This window comes from Calonectris borealis, chromosome Z, assembly GCF_964195595.1.
Source record: "Calonectris borealis chromosome Z, bCalBor7.hap1.2, whole genome shotgun sequence".
Lineage (NCBI taxonomy): Eukaryota > Metazoa > Chordata > Aves > Procellariiformes > Procellariidae > Calonectris > Calonectris borealis.
The window spans coordinates 58,459,557-58,481,705 of NC_134352.1; the positions used below are offsets into that span (position 1 = coordinate 58,459,557).

Consider the following 22,149-nt stretch of genomic DNA (forward strand, 5'->3'; position numbering starts at 1 on the left):
CAGAAAATTGGTACTGAGCATTATGAGGTGTTGAATGGTAATCTGTATGGTGTATACATATGGAATATGGCTTATTGCTGTCTTGGATGGGGTTATTTCAAAATGCATATTAAATAAGTCACAGCTATATAAATATGCTTGCTTTAAATGTGTCATATGTCTACACCACCCTTTCTTCCATATTCAGCGTTCATGAAACACTACAGATCTTGACAAGTGTTTGGCTTTGCAGTGAGGATACACAAACATGGACAAACACAACGGGAAAATGAGATTTTGGTCCCTCTGCTTTTCATATACAAGTGATCAAGCATACTTGACTTCTGGGGAACGAAGGAGAACACAGAACAGGGCAAATGCACATTTGTTTTCTATAGTGAAAACTGAAATTACAACCCAATTGAGTAAAACCTTAAGGCATCTGCAATATGCATTTTGGAAGATGCTTGATGTAAGACAAATGGAGGCTTCAACCATTTTCCTTATAGATGACAACATGCTATTGAAGGCTTGTGCCAAACTACATGAAAAGTAGCTACCTAAAGTGATGGACATGGCAGAGTCCTTTGCTGATACCTAACTAAGCCCCTCCTGCAATGGTAGAATGAAGCCACTTCCAAGAGCCTGAACTGTCATGTTGGCCTTAAGCAAGTGCAATGTGAGTAAGAAACCCCTAATCCTTGGAGATAGGAGAGATGTAATGAATTTAGTTTTAAAACAAATACATACTAGAAACAATACACCCAAAGCCAAATGGGATAGTAAAAATCCTAGTGAAAATGCTTTATAATTCTGCAACATCACCATTACCAAACTCTAATGGTGAACGATACTCACCTTAACAGGGTACTATACAATAGGTGACACAGTTTTTTGGTGTTAACTGATAGAGCCCTCTTTGAACTGAACTGAAATGTCATTTCATAACCTTCCAATGGGCACACATTACACGTGAAAATCCCAACACATCTTCCCTTTCAGAGAAAGGAGCAAAAGGGGTGACAAGTTATTTGATGGCTTTCCTATTTTGTGTTTCTTTTTTTCATTCTTTCTTCTGCAGTTGTAAAAATAATGAAAAAAATGGAGTATTTATTTTTTCCAGGTAAACTTAGGGGAAATAAAATACATTCAAGATTGAATGCCCAACTGACTGCACCACTACACTTAGAAACCGAGGGTTTGTGTATCATTTTGAGTGTGGTCAGTTTACCGTATGTTCAGACTTGGTTGCCAGGTACTGGTATAAAACATAGAGAGAAAGAAGCTGCGTTGAGAATTCATCAAAACTTTCTTGCAGCATGATCTCTGTTACTACTGACACAGCATCTATGGAGGAAAACAATACATCATCAGCAAGCGTAAATTTACACAGGTCCCTTTCGCACCCACTCATGTTCACTGATGCTTTATTGCTGCAGTATGTTTTGAAGTAGTTAGGGAGAAAGTTAAAGATTTCTCATGACTAGTGGTATAGAATTAGTCTTACTCGCTTGGGTTATTAAAACACACTGCGAGAAGGAAGAATGTGTTGAATAGCATGAGACCACAGCAAAGAAGCTTTTGAAACTCATCTTAGATCTACATTCTTCAATTGGCTCTTCTTTACTCAGCCCCTTCAATCATTAACATTTTTTTAAAAATCTCTAAAAATGACTTCTTTTTTCTTGTATTTAGATTACAAACTAGAGAAGACTGGCTTAAATTCACTGCCCTTAAGGTGACAGGAGAGTACAATGGAGCAGAAATGTTGTCACAGATCACCCACAGCACTCACTGTATTCAGCAAAGAGTGCTCTGGAGGAGCTCCACAGGGAGTTCCAGTGACAATCCCTGTCAGGAAGGACAGTTTGTTAAACTTGAGCCTGTCACAGAAAATAAATATGGATGGAATAAGGGGGAATTCACAGATACAGGTGCTCTCAAAATAAAATAAATATATGTATTAATTTGCCATTTAGCAAAACCTTCATGATAAAAGCTACAGACAAGTCCTGCAATTCTATTGTCCCTTTCAGTTATTTGTTTTATAAGAGGTTTATGCAAAGAAAAGTTCATTGCAAGTCTACAGTACCAGAAAACCTGCAGTGAAATGAAAACCTTAAATATTTGTCATCAGACATGAGAGGATTATTCATCTCAACACTTAAACAGTCAATAGTGAAAGACAGGCACCTCAACACGGCAATTCAGCATAGCCTGTCAGTGACAGACAGAAAGTCTAGACAAACAGTTTAGATATGTAGCTTTCCGAATAGCTAAGTGTAGGTAAGATGAACTCTATCAACATGCATTTTGATTCTTATAACACTCTAATTGTCACTAATACATGCTAACGACAACATAGGAGTTAAGTCAGACTTGTAAAAACTGGAGAAGTTGTTTTACATTTGGAATGGGATTAATCACAGTAGAAACTGAATTGCACGTGTTTCAAAATTATATAATGAATAAAAACCCCACAGAAATGAGATATAAACATGCAGAAAAGTAGTTTAAAGGAAGGAGAAGGTGTGTTTTCAAGGTGACTTCAGAAAAAATATAGTTAAAAGTTTTTAATTCAAAGAAAGGCTCTGCAGATTTGAGAGCATACAACTGAGGTTGCAGAATTGGTATATATTTTCTTACCTTCATACTTCTTCTGCTTTAAAAAACAATCCAACAAAATATTGAATGTAAAATTATCTGGGAAAATTCCATACTGAACCTGAAGAGAAGAAGGAAAAAAAATCAGTTGGAAAATCTGCTGTTCAAATCTTCCCAAGCATAGCGCTGCAGGTATCAGAAAGATCAGAACCATGGCATTGCACAGTGCTGCAGTGTGACAGTTAGTCAAGCAACACAAGGAGATTAGCACTGCTCCTGTGATGTAGGCTTTCTAACTTTTGACGTACTGGATTTGTTATGGCATTTTATCTGAGCCTTTGGGACCAGGAGGAGCATTGCATATCGGGTTTTTATGCCTCTCCTGCATCTAGCATGTTTTGGACACCAACACTGTTTAAAAACAAAAAGCTTTCTGCGAAAGGAGAGGAAATAAAAGCTGTAAAGAGGTTTAGCTAAAATTCAAGTGCAACATTAATTTTTGAAAAAGAAATATCTGAACTGAAAACCACAGTCTACAGGACCTGGCTGCAATAGGAATTCCAGGTAGGCCACACTTGTCTCAAAAAATGGATCAAATATATTCATGGGTTTTCCCTGTAAAATCTTACCTTGTTTTTTAATGTGTATAAGGCTTTGTCTTCTGCACCATATTTTAAGCACTGTCTGATCCAGCTGTGGATGGTCCAGTCTCTCAAGTACCAGCAATTTGGACTATGCCGAAACCTAAAGCATGATAAACAGTCCAGGTGACAATCACAGAAAGAAATTCTGTAATTAAGGAACTATGAGTTTCAGAACGCCCTCCTTTCATGATCTCAAATATAAATCTGTCTGTATTTGTCTTTGCATTCAATCATTGCTCTCCAAAGAGCTCCAGCTAGCCCCTTCAATTAAGAGAAACAAAACTTTGATACAATTTAATAGTGTGTACAGAGGGGGAATCTGACCTTTTCATAAATGCATAATATTTTAAACTTCTCACTTTCCAGAAAGCCTACTACTTTTCCCCTGAAAAGATGGATACAATAAAATAATAGCTTGGTATATTTATGAAGGCCAACTGAGATTGCTATAAACACTGTAGTACTTTTTAACTTTGTCCTTCTGATGGTATAACATTGTACTGTTGCCGGTCTCATCAAAGAGCAAGACTTCTCCATGACTGATGACATCAGTAAGTATGAGAATTACGTCAAAATAAAGCTGGGTCTGAACCTTTGGAGCTTGTGTAATCTGGTGTCTCCCACCCTCTCTAACTCATGCCTCACTTCAACCACTTAAGAATTCATTGTGCCACAGCACAGGCCATCCCTGGGCTGCTGCATGCTTCATTTGTGTTTAGAAATGCTTCATCAGTGAGGCATGCCTCATGCAAGGGGAAACTCTGCTGGAGAGCCCTCCCCTGCCGCCCTGCACCAGCTGCCTTGTTCCCGATGGATGTTTCTTTAACCTGTTCTGAGACACCTCATGCCATGGCTTCAGCAGTCTTCCCAGGCAACCTACTCCAGAGATCAACCAATTTGTAAAATTAAATACTTTTAAGTTCCGCCTCTTTTATTTAATCCTTTTTCAGACATATACACTTTGCTCTGCATTTGGAGAAGTGGTGACAAAGAGTATATGGAGCTTTATCTTTGGCAAAGACTCAAAAACCATTTAAGAGTCCAGTGGCAGGAGCTGCTGCCTTGGTCCTGGGCTGAGTTTCATACCCCAGCGTGAAGACATGCATGCACCCTTTCTCAATTCAAAGTGTATGCATGAAAAATGGGCTCACTCCTCACCACAGAAGTGACTGCCGCTTCCTGCAGAAAACACCGATGACTGAACTGGGCTCATGTGCAGATGCTTGCAGCCTCGAGCCAAGCTGCAGCACCATTTAGAGGCAGGGTTGGCTCTTCCATCTGAGTGAGCATGCTTTCCAGAACATTTATCAGATTAACGTGGACCAACTCTCCTTCCCCGCCAGTGAATCTCTGCATATTGCATCCCCCGGCTGAGGGCTACACAGATGACCAAGCCTGGAAAAGTACTGCAGCCTAGAGAGCCTTCAGAATGCAGAAGACATCCATGCCAAAAGGGGAGCTAAACAACTACACAAAATCTAAATATATGGGTTTTTAAGTGGCACGTGAAATCTCCCCATTAAATTAGAATTTAATAGAAAAAGAAAAGCATGCTTTGAATATTAAATTACAAACATCCATTTTGTTGCTCTAATTGCTTTCCATTTTCTTTCCTCTGGAGTTCAAATATTGGGAACAGCAAGAACGTATATTTGCTTTCATTAAAGTCCTGTTTCAATAATGCTTATAGGAAGCATCAACTACAGGCATTTGGATTTAATCATATCTTGATGAAACAATTATCTAATTGCTACAGACTGTTTCACCAGTCATTTAAGATGGGTCAGAGTGCAACACCAGCACCCAGCAACAAAGCTGCCAGCACCTTTTAAAGTTGCTTCATTAAAAGGTTAATATTGTTTCACAAGTGGAAAACAACAGACTTGTCTTATAAAAACATGACACTGATGCTCTCAAAGACTTAGGCCTTTCTTTTGATACAGTCTTTGGCATCCTTCCTACTAATTGGTTACACAGGAGGGAAGAAAACATTTAAAAAAAAAAAAACCCAAAGGTTTTAATGGGTTTGAATATTCACCTTTTTGCAGAGCTGCATTTATTCTCTTCAGTACACCACAGTGAGAGAGAGCACTCCAATACCTCCTGCACCTTGGGAATGCTACCGCCTATGTAATGGTGAAATGCTTCCGGGTTTCAAAGTCAAATTGCACTTGGATAGTAAAAGGCGTAAGAGGGACGCAATGTGGTCTAGAAACAGGATGAAACTGTTCCTCAATGAATACAAGTTTCTGGAATCGATATGCATGAAATTCAGAAGGATGCTATAAAAACTCCTTGAAAAAAATCTTTGCATAAGCTTTGTAGGGCTAGGACTGATTTTAGTGTGTGTGTGTGTACGGACAACCACAGGATCTATCAGATATAATTATTGTACGTTACTATTAAGATCTTTACACTCAGACCAGGTCTCCACTGCGCTAGGTACTATGCAAATAAAAAGCAACAGCTTCTCAGCCAAAGAATTTTCTAGTTAATTCTAATAATTAATTACAAAACAGTTGCCTGGGAATGAAGAGAGGGGACTGATACCAAAAGTTTTCTGTCTCCATGTCAACAAGAATGCAATACATATGCATGTACACGATCCCTCAACACTACACACTTCCATTAATCCATGATGTGGTAGAAGGGGAATTGGAAGTGAAAGGGAAACAGTTACACTGCAATCTTTAGATGTTTCTGATCCATATAATGCTGGAATGACCTCTGTCTCTATTCTACTAGCTGAGAAGAGAAGCCAACAGAGTATCTGTTTTTACAGCTAACCTAGACAAACTAACCAAATGTTGTAGCAGACATTTTTATTTGAAAGGGAATCAGGGAAAAGAGGAGATTGCTGGTCATTTTGACAAGCATCAACATCTTCCTCCTTCTCTTTCTCCACGAAACACACAATAGGATATAATTAAGCAAGGCAGTATGTTCAGGGACAGATGAAAAAACAGAAGGAAGCTAAAACTACAGAAAGCAGAAGATTCAGGATTAATTAAGTAAAGGAAGCCTCTAGCAAGTATGTTTAATGGAAAGACCAGGAGGTTAGCTTGCAGATGTCTGCTGTTGAAACTCATTTTTCTGAGAACTAATAAAAACCCGAGAAGCACAAGATTCTTATAATGTGTTCAGAAAAGACAAGGAGAAGCATCCGTAACAGCATTAGGGGAGGTCCCTGTTGGTACTCTTTAATGTTAATGGTTAAAGAATCAATATGGTCATCCTTCCAGTCATTGAACTGAGAACATCTGTCCCCACAGGGAACAAGGAGGAGTATCTGTAAGACAAGGAGTTCCTGAAATATCAAGGTCATTGTGAATCTAACAGCACACAGTGCAATGGTACCAGAATTCCCCTTATTTTGGAAAATTGTTCAAACGATGCAGTCCAGAAACTTGATTTTCGTTAAACTGTTGCTTTGGACTTGCAAAATGATTATAACTTGGAAGAGATACAGTGAGTGTACAGCCTCAGTACAAGGCAACCAGAACATTTTTAGCCAAGCAAGTGCACGCTCTCTCTTGCTCACAAACTGGCCATCAGATTGGGCTAAGAATACATTTTCAGTTTACTAATTTCCTGCACAAGGCCCTACTGCTCATTATTTGTAACAGTGCTGAAGTACTCGTGCTGTGTTAAAGAAACTGAACAATGGAAAAGTTTATCAGATGCTGAGAGTGCTTTATGGAGTGCGCTACTAACACAGCAAGCATGACTGACTTCTATTGGTGCCTTCCCACACTGCAGAAAAGCTGAGTTGCTTTCCTTCTTTATTTATTTATTTTAAATGGTCTTTCAAATTTGTTTGGTGCCATCAAGTGGTGATGCACTCTTTGTGCTGCTTTCACATACCTTGAATTCTCAAGGGAAGTAATACAGCAACCCTGAGAGCAAACAGAAGCACCAAGATGCTGGACTGTATTCTTTTCCCTACAGGGGAACATTGGTACAGGGAAGTTCATTGCTTTGGGGACAGTCACAAATGAGGAAGACAGTGAAGGAAAATTTGCTGGATTACAGAAGAGCAAGTGCTGCAGAAGTAATACACTACCAGGAACAGCTCAGTAGATCTGTTCTATTTCTTTGCTAAGCTGATCAGAAGCTCCCTTTTGCACTCTGTGGCTTTCTTAAAGGTCGATCCAATTCCAGAGGGTATCCTTGTGCAATACACTATTTTTTCTTTTTCCCCATCTGTGAAACAGGAAGAAGAGCCCCCTTCCTTTCTCCAGCTTTGTCTGACCTAATGAGAAAGTATTTCGTAATGATCTACACATCCAGTGCACAGAACTGTATGATCTCTTAGGCCTCCAGATTTCTTCAAGACTTTCAAAATTTCACCTGCATTTTTCTTTGCTAACTTTGCATTACCATCCATAAAACCAACTCCTTAAATAAAACCTCTTGTAATATAACGTTCTTCTCTGTTCTTATGCTTTAGAGACTCCTGTACCATCTTCTGCCACATTGCAAGGAAGTGGAGAAATTAACAACAAAAGGACACTGAGCAATCCCCATTCTTCCGTTATTTCCAATATACATCATTTAGATGTGTTATTGTGCTTTCCTCAGAGTTAAAACCAAAAAGGTTTCACATGTTGCTAGTCCCCTTGTAGGATCTAGTCCAGGAAAGGAAGTAACCTATCTAGTGGTAGTCACTGAAACAAATTTCTTCCACCTATACTTCAGATCTTTCTTACCTCTTTTAGAACTAGAGAGAAATACGTGTTTGTATGTTAACTTGCTTTAATCAGGAGGGGAGAGTGCCAGATTTCTTCTCATCTGCTTAAAATTCTAAAAAGTCCTGAAGCAAAATGTAAGGAGACTTAAAATGAATAAATATCGTAAGAAATGTGTCTGTGAGCCAGGAAGAAGCTCTCTCAATGGAATGAATCCAAAGCCACTCCACATTTTACACAAGTCATACAGGGCTGTGAAGCTCCTTGGCAACACCATGTTTTTTTCTTCCCAGGCACATTTTTTAAGCTACAGTGCATAATGATCAAATGGATTCCAGACAGGCTTAGCTTGGAAACTGGAAGGCTAAGGAAACGTCACCCAAAACTCTCCCTTTGTTTGTCATTTCAAGCCACAGGCCTTGGGAAAAATCGTCTGCATTTTAAATGGACCCAGAGGCACTGCTCATGTGTCAGCGTCAAAGGCAACAGCACTGAAAAAAATCTTTGTTGATTGAATTTCCTTTTAAACATGAACAAAACTTCTTTGCCTGCATCTTAGCCTACACCTTTCTTTGTATGCATCCTTTTAAAAATTTCACATATAAACATTTCCTATAGGAAATATCTCATGCATTAACTGCCTACACTCAAGCAAAAACAGAAGGAACACCTTCCTTTTGTGTTGAAATAAAAAACTCATATAAGAAATCAAGTATCAAAAGCAGTAACAGGACAGGTTTAAAAAATTAGACCATTAGTCAACTATAACAGAGGATAGTCTAATGCTGAGGCAGAATTGTGCTTTTACACAAGAAGAGAAGCGGTTTGCAGACTCCCTGAAGAAATCCCACATACAGCCCTTATTCTATTTTAATTTTTATTTACTTTCCCTGATCTTTGATTTTAAACTAATTTAGATCTTGATTGCTTTGACCAGAAAATTAATTCTTCTAAATTAGGCTCACTCCACCTCCACATGAATGCATATTTCTTGCACGGTGTCTTTTGTTCACGAGCTTTGCACAGAGCTTTAACACCACAGATGAATGCAGCCTCAAAACAGGCCCAAACGATCAGTTTTTAGATATGGAGAAACTACAGAAGCACAGTCAAACATCAAGGCTGTACAGGAGACTTTAAGAGTACTTCTAGTATTGGGTCTTGCTTTCTAGCTATACCATATTCAGCTTTTATTTCTGCCCACCCCAATGGTACAGGTTTACCTGTTTCTTAACCCTTATGCTTGGTAAAAGGACCAGATCTGGGAGAGGAGGTATTTTGGGTAGAAGTACATACTATGCAGTCATTTAGCAAGTCTCAGAATATCACCCTGGTAACCACCCTCTCCTGACAACTGAAGGGACAGAATTCGCCATTTTCGTAGTTTAACCCCATTCAGTAGTCTCAGAGTAGCTACTGCATTGCTCAAAACCACACTCCTCCACAGCAAGTTCAGCTTTGCAAAGTCTCATTCTAACAATGACTATCACATACAGCAATCAACCATATAGCGGCTAGGATCTAGTTTATCCTTTACTGACCTAGCTACTTTGACAGCCAGTTATTAGAGTTGATTAACAAATGACAAGCTGAATTTCTGATACAAGCATTTCTGCCCATTGTTGTCAACCTCTTGTATCACTAAATGCTCTTCTTCCTTTTGAAGGATTTAAGGCACCTTTGTGAGTAAAACACAAGGAACAGCCTTATTATGTTAAAAAGCAAAAACAGTATCATCATATAGCTGCAAAATCCTAGATAAATGTTACAAATTTCAAAACAATGTATGAATGGAGAAGCAGTTTACAGCAGCACAAAAGAAATGCTTTGCTTACACATAAATAGACATATGAGCCACCACAAAAGAAACAGTAACAGCAACAGATCCAGAGCCTACAGCAAAGTTTGAAGCAATTTATTGGGATTCCTGGCACTGAAAAGTACCTGAATTATTTATCTGTCCTTCCATCCACAGGCAGTGAACATAACAGAACTGGGGTGGAGCAGCTCTTCCAACCTTCTGCCATCAGGTTACACCAGGCAGCCTTGAACCCCTCTAGAATCATTTGCAAAGCACAGAGAGGAGGAATCCTTCAGACAACTCGATCAACTTAAGTACCCCACAGGCTCGCCTTGAATGCCTTGAGCCTTATAATAAGTTCATAACCAGACTGAAAACGCAAAGCCCAGGCTCAAACAACATACTGCTTCTCAGTACACTCTTTGTTCCTGGAAAACTCTTCCAGGCTGTTAAATATGTTTCCTAAAAACCTCCTCTAGCCATTCAAAATGCTCCATAACTATGCACTCCTCAGCAAGACACCAATGGAAGTTCGCTTCTCAAAAGAACATGAGTCAGGATTTCTTCTGTATCAGCTTGGCTGAAGGTGCTCCATATGCCTCAACCTGACAAAATAGGACATCAGTCACAGGCCTTGTCTAGGTAGAAACTAAAGGTCTTAAGATTTAAAAATCCAGTATCAACTAAGCATAGTATTTAAACAAGACAGGTTAAAGGGAAGGTTGCCAGCTAGCTCCGTAAAGCTAAAACTGGCCATTTGGGGATCCCCAGTGTGACTGGTAGAGAAAAAAAGCATTGTGATGGTGCAAATACCACTACCGACAAAAGGTGGTGGTGCCCGGTTTAGTTTCATGCAGAAAATAAAACCGGGTCATTTTATCGACATTCAGAAGTTTTATTTCAAATGCGAACTATGGAACAAGCAATCCCCTTTTTGGCTTTATTCCTTGGTCAAAACAGAATGATGAGGTGAACAGCACGGGAAATTTGCTTCACTTCTTGTTGCTTAGAGCTATATCCCCAATGAAAGAAACCAAATAAACAGACACTTTAATATAGTATTTCTATTTTTCCCTTCTTCCTAGGATAATAGAGCGTCTTGTTACCCAATACGCTCCATCTCTCCCACTCCTTTTGGAAAAGACAGGCAGGAAAATCAGATTTTCTGCTTACACACATGAAGAATCCATACTACTTTCACCATGAAGCTGAAATTCATTCAAAGAGCAACAGTTAACAAGAAAAAGCCTTGTCATAATAATAACAACAATAGTAAAAAGCCCAACTTTCCCCCAAACTGTTGACTGTAAAGGACACAGCTCCTAGAATTTCTCTCAGTTAAGAATACTTTTGGGCTTACAGTTGAAATGACTGGTTTTGAATATGAATGCCGTTAATAATCTAGTGATTGAATAGAGAGTATCATAGGCTGAGAAAAACACGGTGAATGATGGGATGAGCTGTTGCTATAGTGACTCTGATAAGATACTCTCTAGTGCCTTTCCTTGTCCCCATGCAACCACAGTAAAGTCTAACTTAAAACCAACTCTTCCATTAATTATATCTTTTCCTGGTATCCTGGCATACAAAAACATACAGAGAGAAATTAAGAACCGCACAACACACTACATTTCTTGCTTTGGGGAGATTTTTGAATCTCAGCAATTTCTAAGTGTATCAGGTTAAAACTTTCTGTATTAAAGCTCAACAAACGGTCAGTTCTGCTGGAATCTTTACTCATGTCTCCGAAAACTGATTAACACAAAGGCTGTAAAAAATGGCATATATAAGCAAAGTTCTGATTTGATTGTTACCATTTTACTAGCCCAGCTATGCCCGCCATTACTTCAATTAATTCTCCACCTGTCTGAAAGCTGGTACACAAATTATCAACTAGATTAATTTTTAAAAACGAAAAAGAAATGTTTGTGAAAGCCTGTTTGTAATTTGCAGTTGCTGAAATCACCTTTGTACCTGGTTCACTTTGCAGAGTGAGAGAGATCCCCTGCTGAAGACTGCCAGAAAGTCAGTTTCTAGCAGAAAGCTAGTTCCCACTAGCTGCATATTGGAAGTAAGTTTAAAACCTGGGTACCAAATAGTACTTATGTCATGGGCTTTCTTCAACCAAGGTTATCTGTAAGATTGTATGATTTTAGGGAATAAATTGCTTCAAAGCTAGTTAGATGTTTCATTTTTAAAAATAAATAAATGACTTCAGATGCTTTAGAAAACCTCCATCTCTTAGCCATCAACTATTGCAGAGATGCCACAGCGAAGCCTGTGTTCCAGTAACCATTAACCAAGCTGGACAGAGACGTAGCACCAAAGACTTTTCAAGCTGACAAGAGAGCAACTCCAAGTTTTACAATAGTTCATTCAGTGTCACAGGGAACTGAATCAGTTAGGATCAGCGTTCAGGAGTTTCTGCCTTCTAGCGCTAAGCTTAAACTATGACAGTACACCACTTTCACATTATATTAAAAAGGAACACTTTATGGGTATGCATAAAAATCGCTGTCAAGAAAAGCCAATAATGACTTCTTATTTTAAGAGCAGGAAAACCCCCCAGCCTGTAACTAGACATTGCTATTACAGTATTTGCAAACAATAACTTTTTAATGGTGCCTGATATACAGCCTAAATTTAATCTGAGACAAAACTAACATAATTTTGTCAGCGACCTAATTCACTGAGAGGGGGGAGTCCACATTGTAACGATGTTGCATTTTCCATTTATTCTACTCAAATTCTTTATGCTTCACAAAGTATCTCCCAGAAACACATCACGCACTAGCTTCAAACTACTGTAACATTACACCCACTGACACAACCCTTGACACTTTTCAGTTTGATCACAGTTGAACCTGCACAGATTATATGTGATGTATTCCTCTGGCTTGAGTATCAAAGGCTGCAAAACAGAAGCATATGAGTCAAGCCATTTATTCTGCAAAGTTGTTCAGTTTCACACCACACGCAACCTAAGCAAAACGAAGGTGCTGGCATGAATGGATCTTAGTAGCCAACTTAAGCAAGGGAAGAGCCAAACCTTACATTTGCTGCCAAACACTTCAAAAACTGGATTTGCACAGTTCAGGTTTCACCTTTTCAGATTTGCTGCCATAGTCCCACATTTCAAGTTAACCTAATTTTGACCTACTACCTGTGCCCTTTTCATTCTTCACTGCTAGAGTCCGATTTCCTTGTGCATTGCTGAACTTCTGCACCCCATGAGTAAAGGGGAGGCAGAGCTACATGATAAGCTGTCAACGTAAACAAGGTTTACATATTAAGCATAAACACCTGCAACAGAGGGGACAAAACATCTGATGCTCACCTCTTGTTTCAGCCACAGCTGCTGTCAAAAAGGTAACCATTTCCAAAAAGTAAACCATAGGTGCATAGCTAGGTCTTGGCTACCAGGCAGTCCTCCATGAATCCATCTACATTTCATGTCATGTCTCAATGAGCAACAGCTTATTGGTATATTTTTGTTCTTCCAACCATGTGTTTTCCTAAGAAAAATATTTTTAGCAATGAAAAACAAAAGTCCTCAAGTCCTTCATGATACATTTTTAACTATTCCCTAACCGCAGTAAGTTACCCAATCAAAGTACCTCAGAGGCTAACTTCTAGATAGCATATCTCCTAGCGTATCTAACTTCTTCCAAGCCCAGGACACAGAAGTGTCCTTTATGCCATTGCATATGATGTCAAGCATATGGACCAGTAAGCAAATCAAGGATAAACAATTTGTGGTCTCTTACCAGTTTTGTGATTGTTTTACTTTTATTATTTTCAGAAAAATACTGTACCATCAGATCTGTTATTTAAAGACAGAGACAGTAGGAACCTCACTTTAAGTACTGCATGTACTGTAGGACAAATGTTCCCTTGTGTAGGCAGGTACAAGCTGCACAGTAAAATGAGGTTGTGCTACTCAAAACAGGCAGAGGATTTCAAAATGCAAAGGGATATTTTGTAGTTCCTCTCCTTTTGAGACAGGAATACAGCCAAGACTGTTTGTTATAAATATAACCCACTACTGGCTTCACTTCTGCTGATGAGCATCAGTGCATGATGCAAGGCCAGGACGCCCTGCCACTTTGCCTTGCTGCAGTAGCCTAGTCAGATCTTGTATTCAGGCTCCAAACTGAGCATCCAGTTCTCCAGGGCACTCACAGTATAGGAGGCTTATGCATGTCAGGTTACCCACTGCACAGGAGAACAGAGAAGACAGAAGAGGGGGGAAAACACTGCAATTATGTGCAATTATGTACCAGATGAGTTTCAGTCCAGCTTTTTTTATTTTATTTCTCCAATGAATCATGACTTTCAAAAGAACACAATAGTATCTTACATAAGATGAACTTGCTGCTTTATGATTTAACCTGGACAAGGGAAACGCTGCGAAAAGGGGTGATCTCTGCAGGACAGTAACTTCAATGGAAGACAAAAAAAGAAACCCCTTTGCAGAGAAAGCAGACCATACCACTCCTGCGGCAAATGGTCCTCTGTCATGCTCTCGCTGCTATACCTTGTCCACCCCCAGTTATATGCACCAGCAGCCAGTCTGGTTTGTCAGAGCTTTGGCACAGGCAGCGTAGGCAAGGGAGGGGAGTGGGTTGTCCATTTTACTCCTCACTGTCTGCTGCCAGAGACTATCTATTTTGCTTGTGGCTGGATTTAGCCCTGCTCTTCTCACTCCCTAATGGAACTAAGTAGAAAGTGGCTGATTAGACCGAAGAAAGGAGTATTTTTCCCCCTTGTTAAATGAAAACAGTAGTGAAAGAGGAGAGATCAGAATTAAATAAATGACAATTTAAAGAGAATGGTCATAAAGTTGGCTTTAGAGATTAAAGCCAGCTTTATATCCACATCAATTCTTGGAAAAAGATATTACTCATAAAGGTGCAAATCTGCTTGCAAATCCCTGCGCTTTCAGCTTGACAAGCTCTACAGTGAAGGGGGGAGGAGAGGATCAAAATCCCCGTTCATTTTTCAGCAAGAGAAAGAAGGAATGTTTATTGTGTCTACATTTACAGCTGAGAAAACAGGAATTTCTACCAGCTGCTCTCTTGTATACCCCTTTCCAATTTTAACAACAAACCCAAGAAAGCATTCTTTGTTGGCTGTTTAAATGCTCCCTGAACCAGATCCTGGGTCAAATCCTCACCTGATTCACATGGTGAGACAACACACAGTTTCCCCAGCCACCAGGGACCTGCCTCAATCCACTGAGGACCTGGCAGACACACCACACATGCACATGGATCATTAATTAGACTAAAGCTGGGCAAGGACAACTCCAGCACCTTTCAAGGATATGCAGCCCAGCATCCCACAAAATCTGTCTGGGTGGTGAAGATGGAAATCAACTGCTGAGAACTGCTGCAGCGTTATTCCTGAAATGACCAACTCCACATTTAACAGAGCCCCTCAGGCTTTCAAACTGATGTAGCAAAGGGGAGACAGGGAGGCAGCTGAAAAGCCTGGGGACATTCTCCTTCACGGACAGGGGATACACCAGGATTTTAGGAAATAGGTAAGGGGATATAATCAGCTGACAGGGGGGGCTTGGGCTTCTATCTAAGCTTCCCCTGAACCATTCTGTCCTAACACTGCCCCTGCTTCCCCCACCCCTCCAAAAAAAAAAGAAAAGAATAAGGAAGGGATTATTTTGATTATTTTGCCTAGGAACCAAAGATTTACCAAGTAAAGGACAGAAACAGAAAAAGAGGTAATAGGGACTCTGCCAGAAGGAACAGTTGCAGGTAGCTGAGCAGAGTGACTGGAGTGCTTGGTACAGAGAAGCACTGAAAATGCAACTGGCCTCATTCCAGCAGACAGTATAGATATGTTATCTGGAGCATGCAGCTTTAAAAATAGCTCACTATTAAAGCAGCATTAAAACAACAAAAAAAACCCCAAACCCCCAAAAGTAGGCACCCTGAATAACTGTTTCTTTCACTTTGCTACTAAGCATCTTACATTCAGAAATTTGCACCTTAATTTCCCATTTCTGGAAAACAAAGAGAGAGAGTAATAACATCAGAAATCACCTCAGGAAAGTGTTAAACTATGACCTTCGGTACCTCTACTCAATTTCAGCAAAGCATTGTTTTGTGGGTCTGTTTGCAATACAAGCTTCTTTTCCCCTTAGGGAGTATAACACTTTCTCACAGGCACAAATGTATATGCAGAAATAAGGAGCCATACAAGTTGAATAAATGTACTTGCTTACTTTCATTTTTGTTCTGCACTCTAATGTTTTTGGACATTTCTGAAGAAGATGAAAGTATTTAGAAAAAATGAACCATTGGAATCAAGCAACATAAGCTGGCTCTTCAAACTTTTTTATTACCGGAGCCAAAAAGAAATCTACGGCCTGATGGATACAATCAGATAATTTTCTAAATGTCTCAATAACTGATTCCTGACCAAACATTTTCAATCCTACAACAGCATAAACATCCATTTCTGTAAATAAAAACAGCCAGCTATTTGAAAATTAACATTCCCAATCATTTATAAGCTAAAGAAAGATGTATGCCAACGTAGGTGTCTCTCCTCCCTGTCACCGTAATTTTGATTTTGTTATAACCATTTTGACTACAATGGTGTGTAATAGAACCAAAGAAGATCAGATCTATACCTGTCGTACATTATTTCATCCTTTATCATGGTCATCTTAACGTTCTTTCCATTTCCAAAGGCTTTCACTTCCTGGAACTTGCATCACATCTGCTGTTACTAGATACTATGCAGCAACATGCGTAAAAATGACAGATATTCTCAGAGCACAACTCAACAGATATTCTACTGGATCATATTACTAAGTTGAATGTCTTCACAGAACACTTTTCTTGACTACTAGGAAGTCCAATAAGATGGTGTAGGCCTTTTTTACGTACTTGATCAGACTCTGTTCATCTTACATGCCCTGTGGAACACAGCAAGCTTATATACAACAACAATTTGTTTAAAATTAAGATCATATGGATTTTTCCTTGTATACAGTAAAATGAAGAGTTGTTCTCACTGAAAATGCACATGAACCTTGTATTACATATGTTGGCTGAGGTAACACAGGAAAAAATATTTCAGTGCCTTTGTCCTCAGTGCCTATATCTACTCTATAAAACCATGTGACTTGCCATCATTCAACCACACTGACAATCTTCTTAACAAAGGTGGTGCAGAACGGGAATTCTCATGCAGTGGAATGTCAGAGAGCCAGAGCTGATACTGTTTCCATGGTACAAAACCAACAGTGTCATGAAACTGCCTGTACAGGTATTATTAGCACTCATATTAGTCTCCTGGAGAAACTTTTCTTCAAACATAGTAAAGAAAAAAAAAAAACAATAGAAAGACAGATAGACACAAATCCCTTTCCATGCTAACTTACAGTGTAATATGGCCTGGAATGTTTCAAAACATTTCACATTCTTAGCAGATCTCCAGTCCCACTTTCTTGTAAGCATTACTTTTAGTTACAAATAAGAGAGAACAATTAAAACAGAAAATCCTGAGTAAACCCAGGTAAGTGGATCAGCTTTACAACATGTACGCTCAACCCAAGATATATTTTCAACACAATAGCTGTGGCTGTTATGCAACTCCTATAGCCAACATCAGGACACTAGAGAGCCAACACTACTTTCTGCGTATCTTTCCTCTCCAGCTCCTAACTTAAATTTTTCCAGAATAAAATTGACAAAGTCCAAACCATGTCCAAGCTCTAAATACTCATCCTGTTCTTAAAAATCCATTTTCAATAAAGTATTTGTCCTCATCTTATCAGAAGCGGATCGATAGTTGCTTGCACAGTCCATCTAAGCCATGAACACCCCGATTCACCCTATAGAAAACCATCGCTAATGGCAATAAATCAACAACGTAACTTATCTCATAAATTGCCTTTATTCTCTCTTTTACTACTGATTACAATAAAGTAATCACAACCACTGACATTCCTAAGAAATTTTCTGCCTGATTTGGAAGCCTTTTGAGTTTGTACTTACTCCTCTGTCTTGTGACATTTAAACTGTTCAGCATTTTGAGTACATGCTGGTTGCAGTAGCACAAAAACCTGTATTTCCCAAAGTATAGGATAAATGCTCTCCCATTTTTAGACTATTTTGTTATTTTATACATGATGTGTGAAGATAGATGAAGTTAAAATGGCCTAACGTCTTCATTTGAATGGCTACCCCCACTTTTGCTCATGCCACAATTCAGTGCTACTGAGCAGTGTGACTCAATAAGTTAAAGCTAACAAAAAATTAACAGAATTTCTATTTGAAATACACTGCTCACATACCCCCCCACCGAATTCAACAATTTGCATTAAGTATCTTTCTTCCCTCAAGAAACATGTATTTTACAGCTAATTTTACCAGCAGGATACCACAGACTAGAGAAAGTTACTAGTAAGCAACTGAAACCAGAATTTTTAATGACTGTTGCATGATCATTAAAAATGTACATTTGCAGAAAAGTAATACTTCAATTCAATTTTCTTTCTCAAGAGAGTTGTCCACATCAATGAAAAATAGCACTCTGGTAAACACTTCTCTCTTTTTTTAAAGATAATCAAATATATAAATTAAACCTGTAAATAAATACCTGTTAACCTTGTAAGTACCTAAGTACCAAGGATGGTCTTCTTGCTCAGTAAAAAAATGGTTCCAAATTTAGTACCATCATTCCAAAGAAAATCGAAACGGTTTAAAGGGTTACCAAAAACCAATAAGGCTTTCTTTAGAAAGATAAATAAAACTATAAACATGAAACATGATTGAAGTTTTTTACTTGAATTAAGGTTTCTTACTTGCTGATTTAAATTGAGATCAAATTCAACAACTCAAATAATTCTAATTCTAATCAACCTTTCTGTAATAAGACAGCTCTGGACTACAGCATGTTAAGATTATTCCGTAGCAATGTAGCTCATCATTATTTTCTCTGCTGTATTTATTTTGATTCAAAAAGGAATAAACACTTGCACCATAAGGGAATGATTTAGGTTGATGGATACAATAACCACCAAGTTAGCAGTTCCCAAAGAAGGCATCACAGCAGCTCTGGGCATGGTTGTAAGCCTAATAAAAATTCAGGTTTTTATCCTAGTAGTTGCCATCTTCAACATTATTTAAAGGGAAAAGATTGCTGTACTGTCTAACACTACTTCGGAAAGCTGTAAGAGAGGGAACTCAACAGAAACAATAATTTTATATGATTTTTTCTTCTGTTTACATGGGTTTGGAGCTGCTGCCTGGCTCTGGCTGCCGTTACTGCTCAGGGGCTATAATGGAAACTGAAGTTCCTTTCAGGGGAAGCCGGATGGGGTTAATTCTCAAGTGTATCTTTACAACTACTAGTCACCAAAGCTAGCAAAGGAATAAATCTCTGCATATGTTTGTGTTTTAAATCCTGAAGCTTATAAAGGGCTTTACTCTGTCCTGGTCATTTGTATTCACATAACAGCTTGCTCTTTACATTTTTGGCTGCAATTTAACCTCTGTCTAGACTTTCAGTATTTCTAAAATACAATGCAAGATCTGCCTCCAGACAGGCTTTTTGCTGGTGCAGGAATTTATGAAACGACCTTTAGAATGCTATCGGATATAACAAAATTGACCTTTAAGGTGAGTATGAGTCAAATTCCTAGACAAAATTGCCTTTTCTCCTTCAACATATAATGAGTACAACATTCGAGATCTGGTCCTAAATACTTACTGTTCACATTGTATTTCAGTCTATTTCCAACACTATCTTCTAAACAAAATGGTTTAAGCTGTTGGCAAGAAAGATGCTGGTTGAAAGATATGAAAATTCTGCTAATGTTCTCTTCTTGCAAGAATGAAAGCCTTTCTCCCAATACTGAATGAAAAATGTACCTACATGGGGTGTGGATTGAGTCAGTTCTTTCCATTTCTGAATCTTGACTGGCTTTATCTTTCTACCTACTCCAGAAATATTGGGGGGGGCGGGTTTGTCCCCTAAGGTTGATCTATGCATTCTGTTTGTGGAAGAATCTTTCTTTTTCCCTGGTTTTAAATAGAAAGGTTTTTAAAATCCAAACACTTATCCCTTTAGTGTTGGCACCATAAAAAAAGAAAAGATTAGTGTTAAAGGAAGTCTTCCAACTTTTTCTGCTTTTATATGCAGTGCCTAGAAAACTCTTGTCCAGCTTCTGCCAAGCTTAAAGGAAAGCGTATACACAAAAAGACAGATGAACTATGAAAAGCAGATGACTGCAAAGGCCTGTGTTACAAGAAGCCATTTTTCTGAATGCTTTTCAGTGTTTTATTTTTATTGATGATTCTCACCCACTTTACAGCAGTTACACTGACTGAGCACACTCACTTGAATGAGATGTAGTTACAGGATTAGGCTTGCTGAAATTTGGCTCTGGGTTCTGAAATGTAGTTGCTACTTGTTTTCTCCAAAGATTCCTATAACTCAGACTCTGACAAACCATGGACAGACAATGACAACAGAGAAACTGTGAAAGATGACAAGGCGAGTAAGCAAATGTGCCCCTCTGCAGAAATGAGTGAATCCTGGAGCCACAAGAGCACTGGAGTCTCTAAGACAGAACGCTTACATCTGACAGCCCTGGCTTGGACAGTGACCAACAGTTCCTCCCATGAAGCAGCATCACACACTGGCCACCATAATACAAGAGCATTAAACACAGGTATTTTGTCATTCACGTGTAAATTACTGGAACATTCTAACGAGGTAAATCTCTGTGGTGCTTCCCTTCCTTGTGTCTCCCAACCTGCCAAAGAACAGCCCAGATCTTTTGCAAATGAAGTTATTTTGGATTGCTTAGCTGAGGCAGCTGTCCAAACTGGTAAGACATATCATTCTGGCTATGAAGTGTATTTTTCTCTCAGATGCTTCCACCTCTTCTCAATATCATTTCAAAATGTAACTGCTGCATAACTTGAATAATAGGCAGATATTTCTGACTCACTTATTTTTATATCTCTTTTTTTTTTACCCACATATTTCTCTGGAGGGAACGAAAGCCAAGACCTGATGAACTGATTATGTCAGCGACAGCCTTAGGACAATGAAAACATCTCAAAGGAAGAATTAAATATGTTGTAGGATTGTGCCTACATCTCTTCTCCTTTTTCTATTTGTGCTGGAACAGGTTAATCGTATTCATTACATCCTGTAGATTTATATATGGAAACAAAATATCATATTAGTGGGAATGAATGCCATGCAAAGTACCTTTCAGGAGTAAGATTTTTTTTGGTCCCTTGTGATCATTATTACAAGCAATACTTAAAACTGACTGAACATTTTCAGATGCTAAACTGCTTGATTGGCATGAAAGTATCAAAACCTGCAGCTTCTGCACCCACAGAACAGACATGCAGACACAGACAGTGCAGGTGAAACTTACTTTGCATGTGATGTTGGACTCACTACCGATACACTGGCATTACAAGGAATAAGCACAATTTCATACATACGGAGACCACTATAGTCCCAAAATGATTTAATGGCTGAAATCAGGCCTCAAAACTGTAACTTGCTACCATGAAAGATATAGCAGCATATCTAAGAATAAGTTCTAATAGTTCGCTATTGTCCCATTTTGTGATTATAATCACAAGTACTGACTCCAGGTAATCAATCCTGAAATCTGCAGAAATAACTCCATTTCCAAAAAAACAATTATCAATCAAGGAAGGGCAATGAAAAAATGCAGGTAGATTGTGCAAGAATTTGCAGAGTACATACACACACAAACATTTACATTTTACAGGCAGTGTGTATACTTTTTTCTACACAGTGGGTCATAGGTTTAAGGCAATTAAAAATCCTCCCGAGGAATTTCAACATAAAACTTCCCCAGTTGCTTTCAAACACATTGAAAATCTGTGTTGGCATAAAACCTACATACAGAATCAGCAGAATTACCTCACCACAAAACCTCTTTCCATTATGTTAACGTTTCTATCATATGAAAAACACCCTGACATGAGAAATAGTGACATCTCAGTGAGACAGGACAAAGTAAGGCGAACTGCCCGTCTTTGATCTGGCTGAAAGTGCTCTGCATTCTGATTAGAGTTTCTGCTGGGATCCTAGGAGATGAAAGGATTTTTTAAAGTCTGACAATTAACAGAGGGGGGGAGGTATTCAGAGGAGAACAAAAAGAGGAGCACTCAAAGCAGATGACGTCATGCCTCAAAATGGCCTTTACCATCTTACTGACATGTTCCACAATGTAGCGTAGCAGTTTCCACATAGCTATTCTTGAGAGCTCAAGATCCTCTGTGGAGACAGTATGGCTGGAGATCCACTGCTTTAGAAGGATGGAAAGTTGAAACAGGTCTAAATATAATACGTATATTGTATTTCAGGACCCTAACTGCATTATGGTAATGCTCCAGAATAC

At 38.8% G+C, this 22,149-nt stretch overlaps 1 protein-coding gene across 9 annotated transcripts in view; it reads right to left on the reverse strand.

Annotated features, from left to right (window-relative positions):
- The window catches only part of MRPS27 (mitochondrial ribosomal protein S27), a 54,549-nt gene that overhangs the window by 15,998 nt on the left and 16,402 nt on the right, over nt 1-22,149 (reverse strand). For all 9 annotated transcript variants that reach the window (XR_012670845.1, XM_075136472.1, XM_075136475.1 and 6 more), the window contains 3 exons: nt 3,213-3,327; nt 2,626-2,704; nt 1,211-1,326 (listed from right to left, as the gene is read on the reverse strand). Coding sequence is in view for 8 of the 9 variants with exons in the window: in XM_075136472.1 (XP_074992573.1) it covers nt 1,211-1,326; nt 2,626-2,704; nt 3,213-3,327 (310 nt within the window). In the remaining variant the exon portion in view is untranslated. The remainder of the gene's footprint in view (nt 1-1,210; nt 1,327-2,625; nt 2,705-3,212; nt 3,328-22,149) is intronic.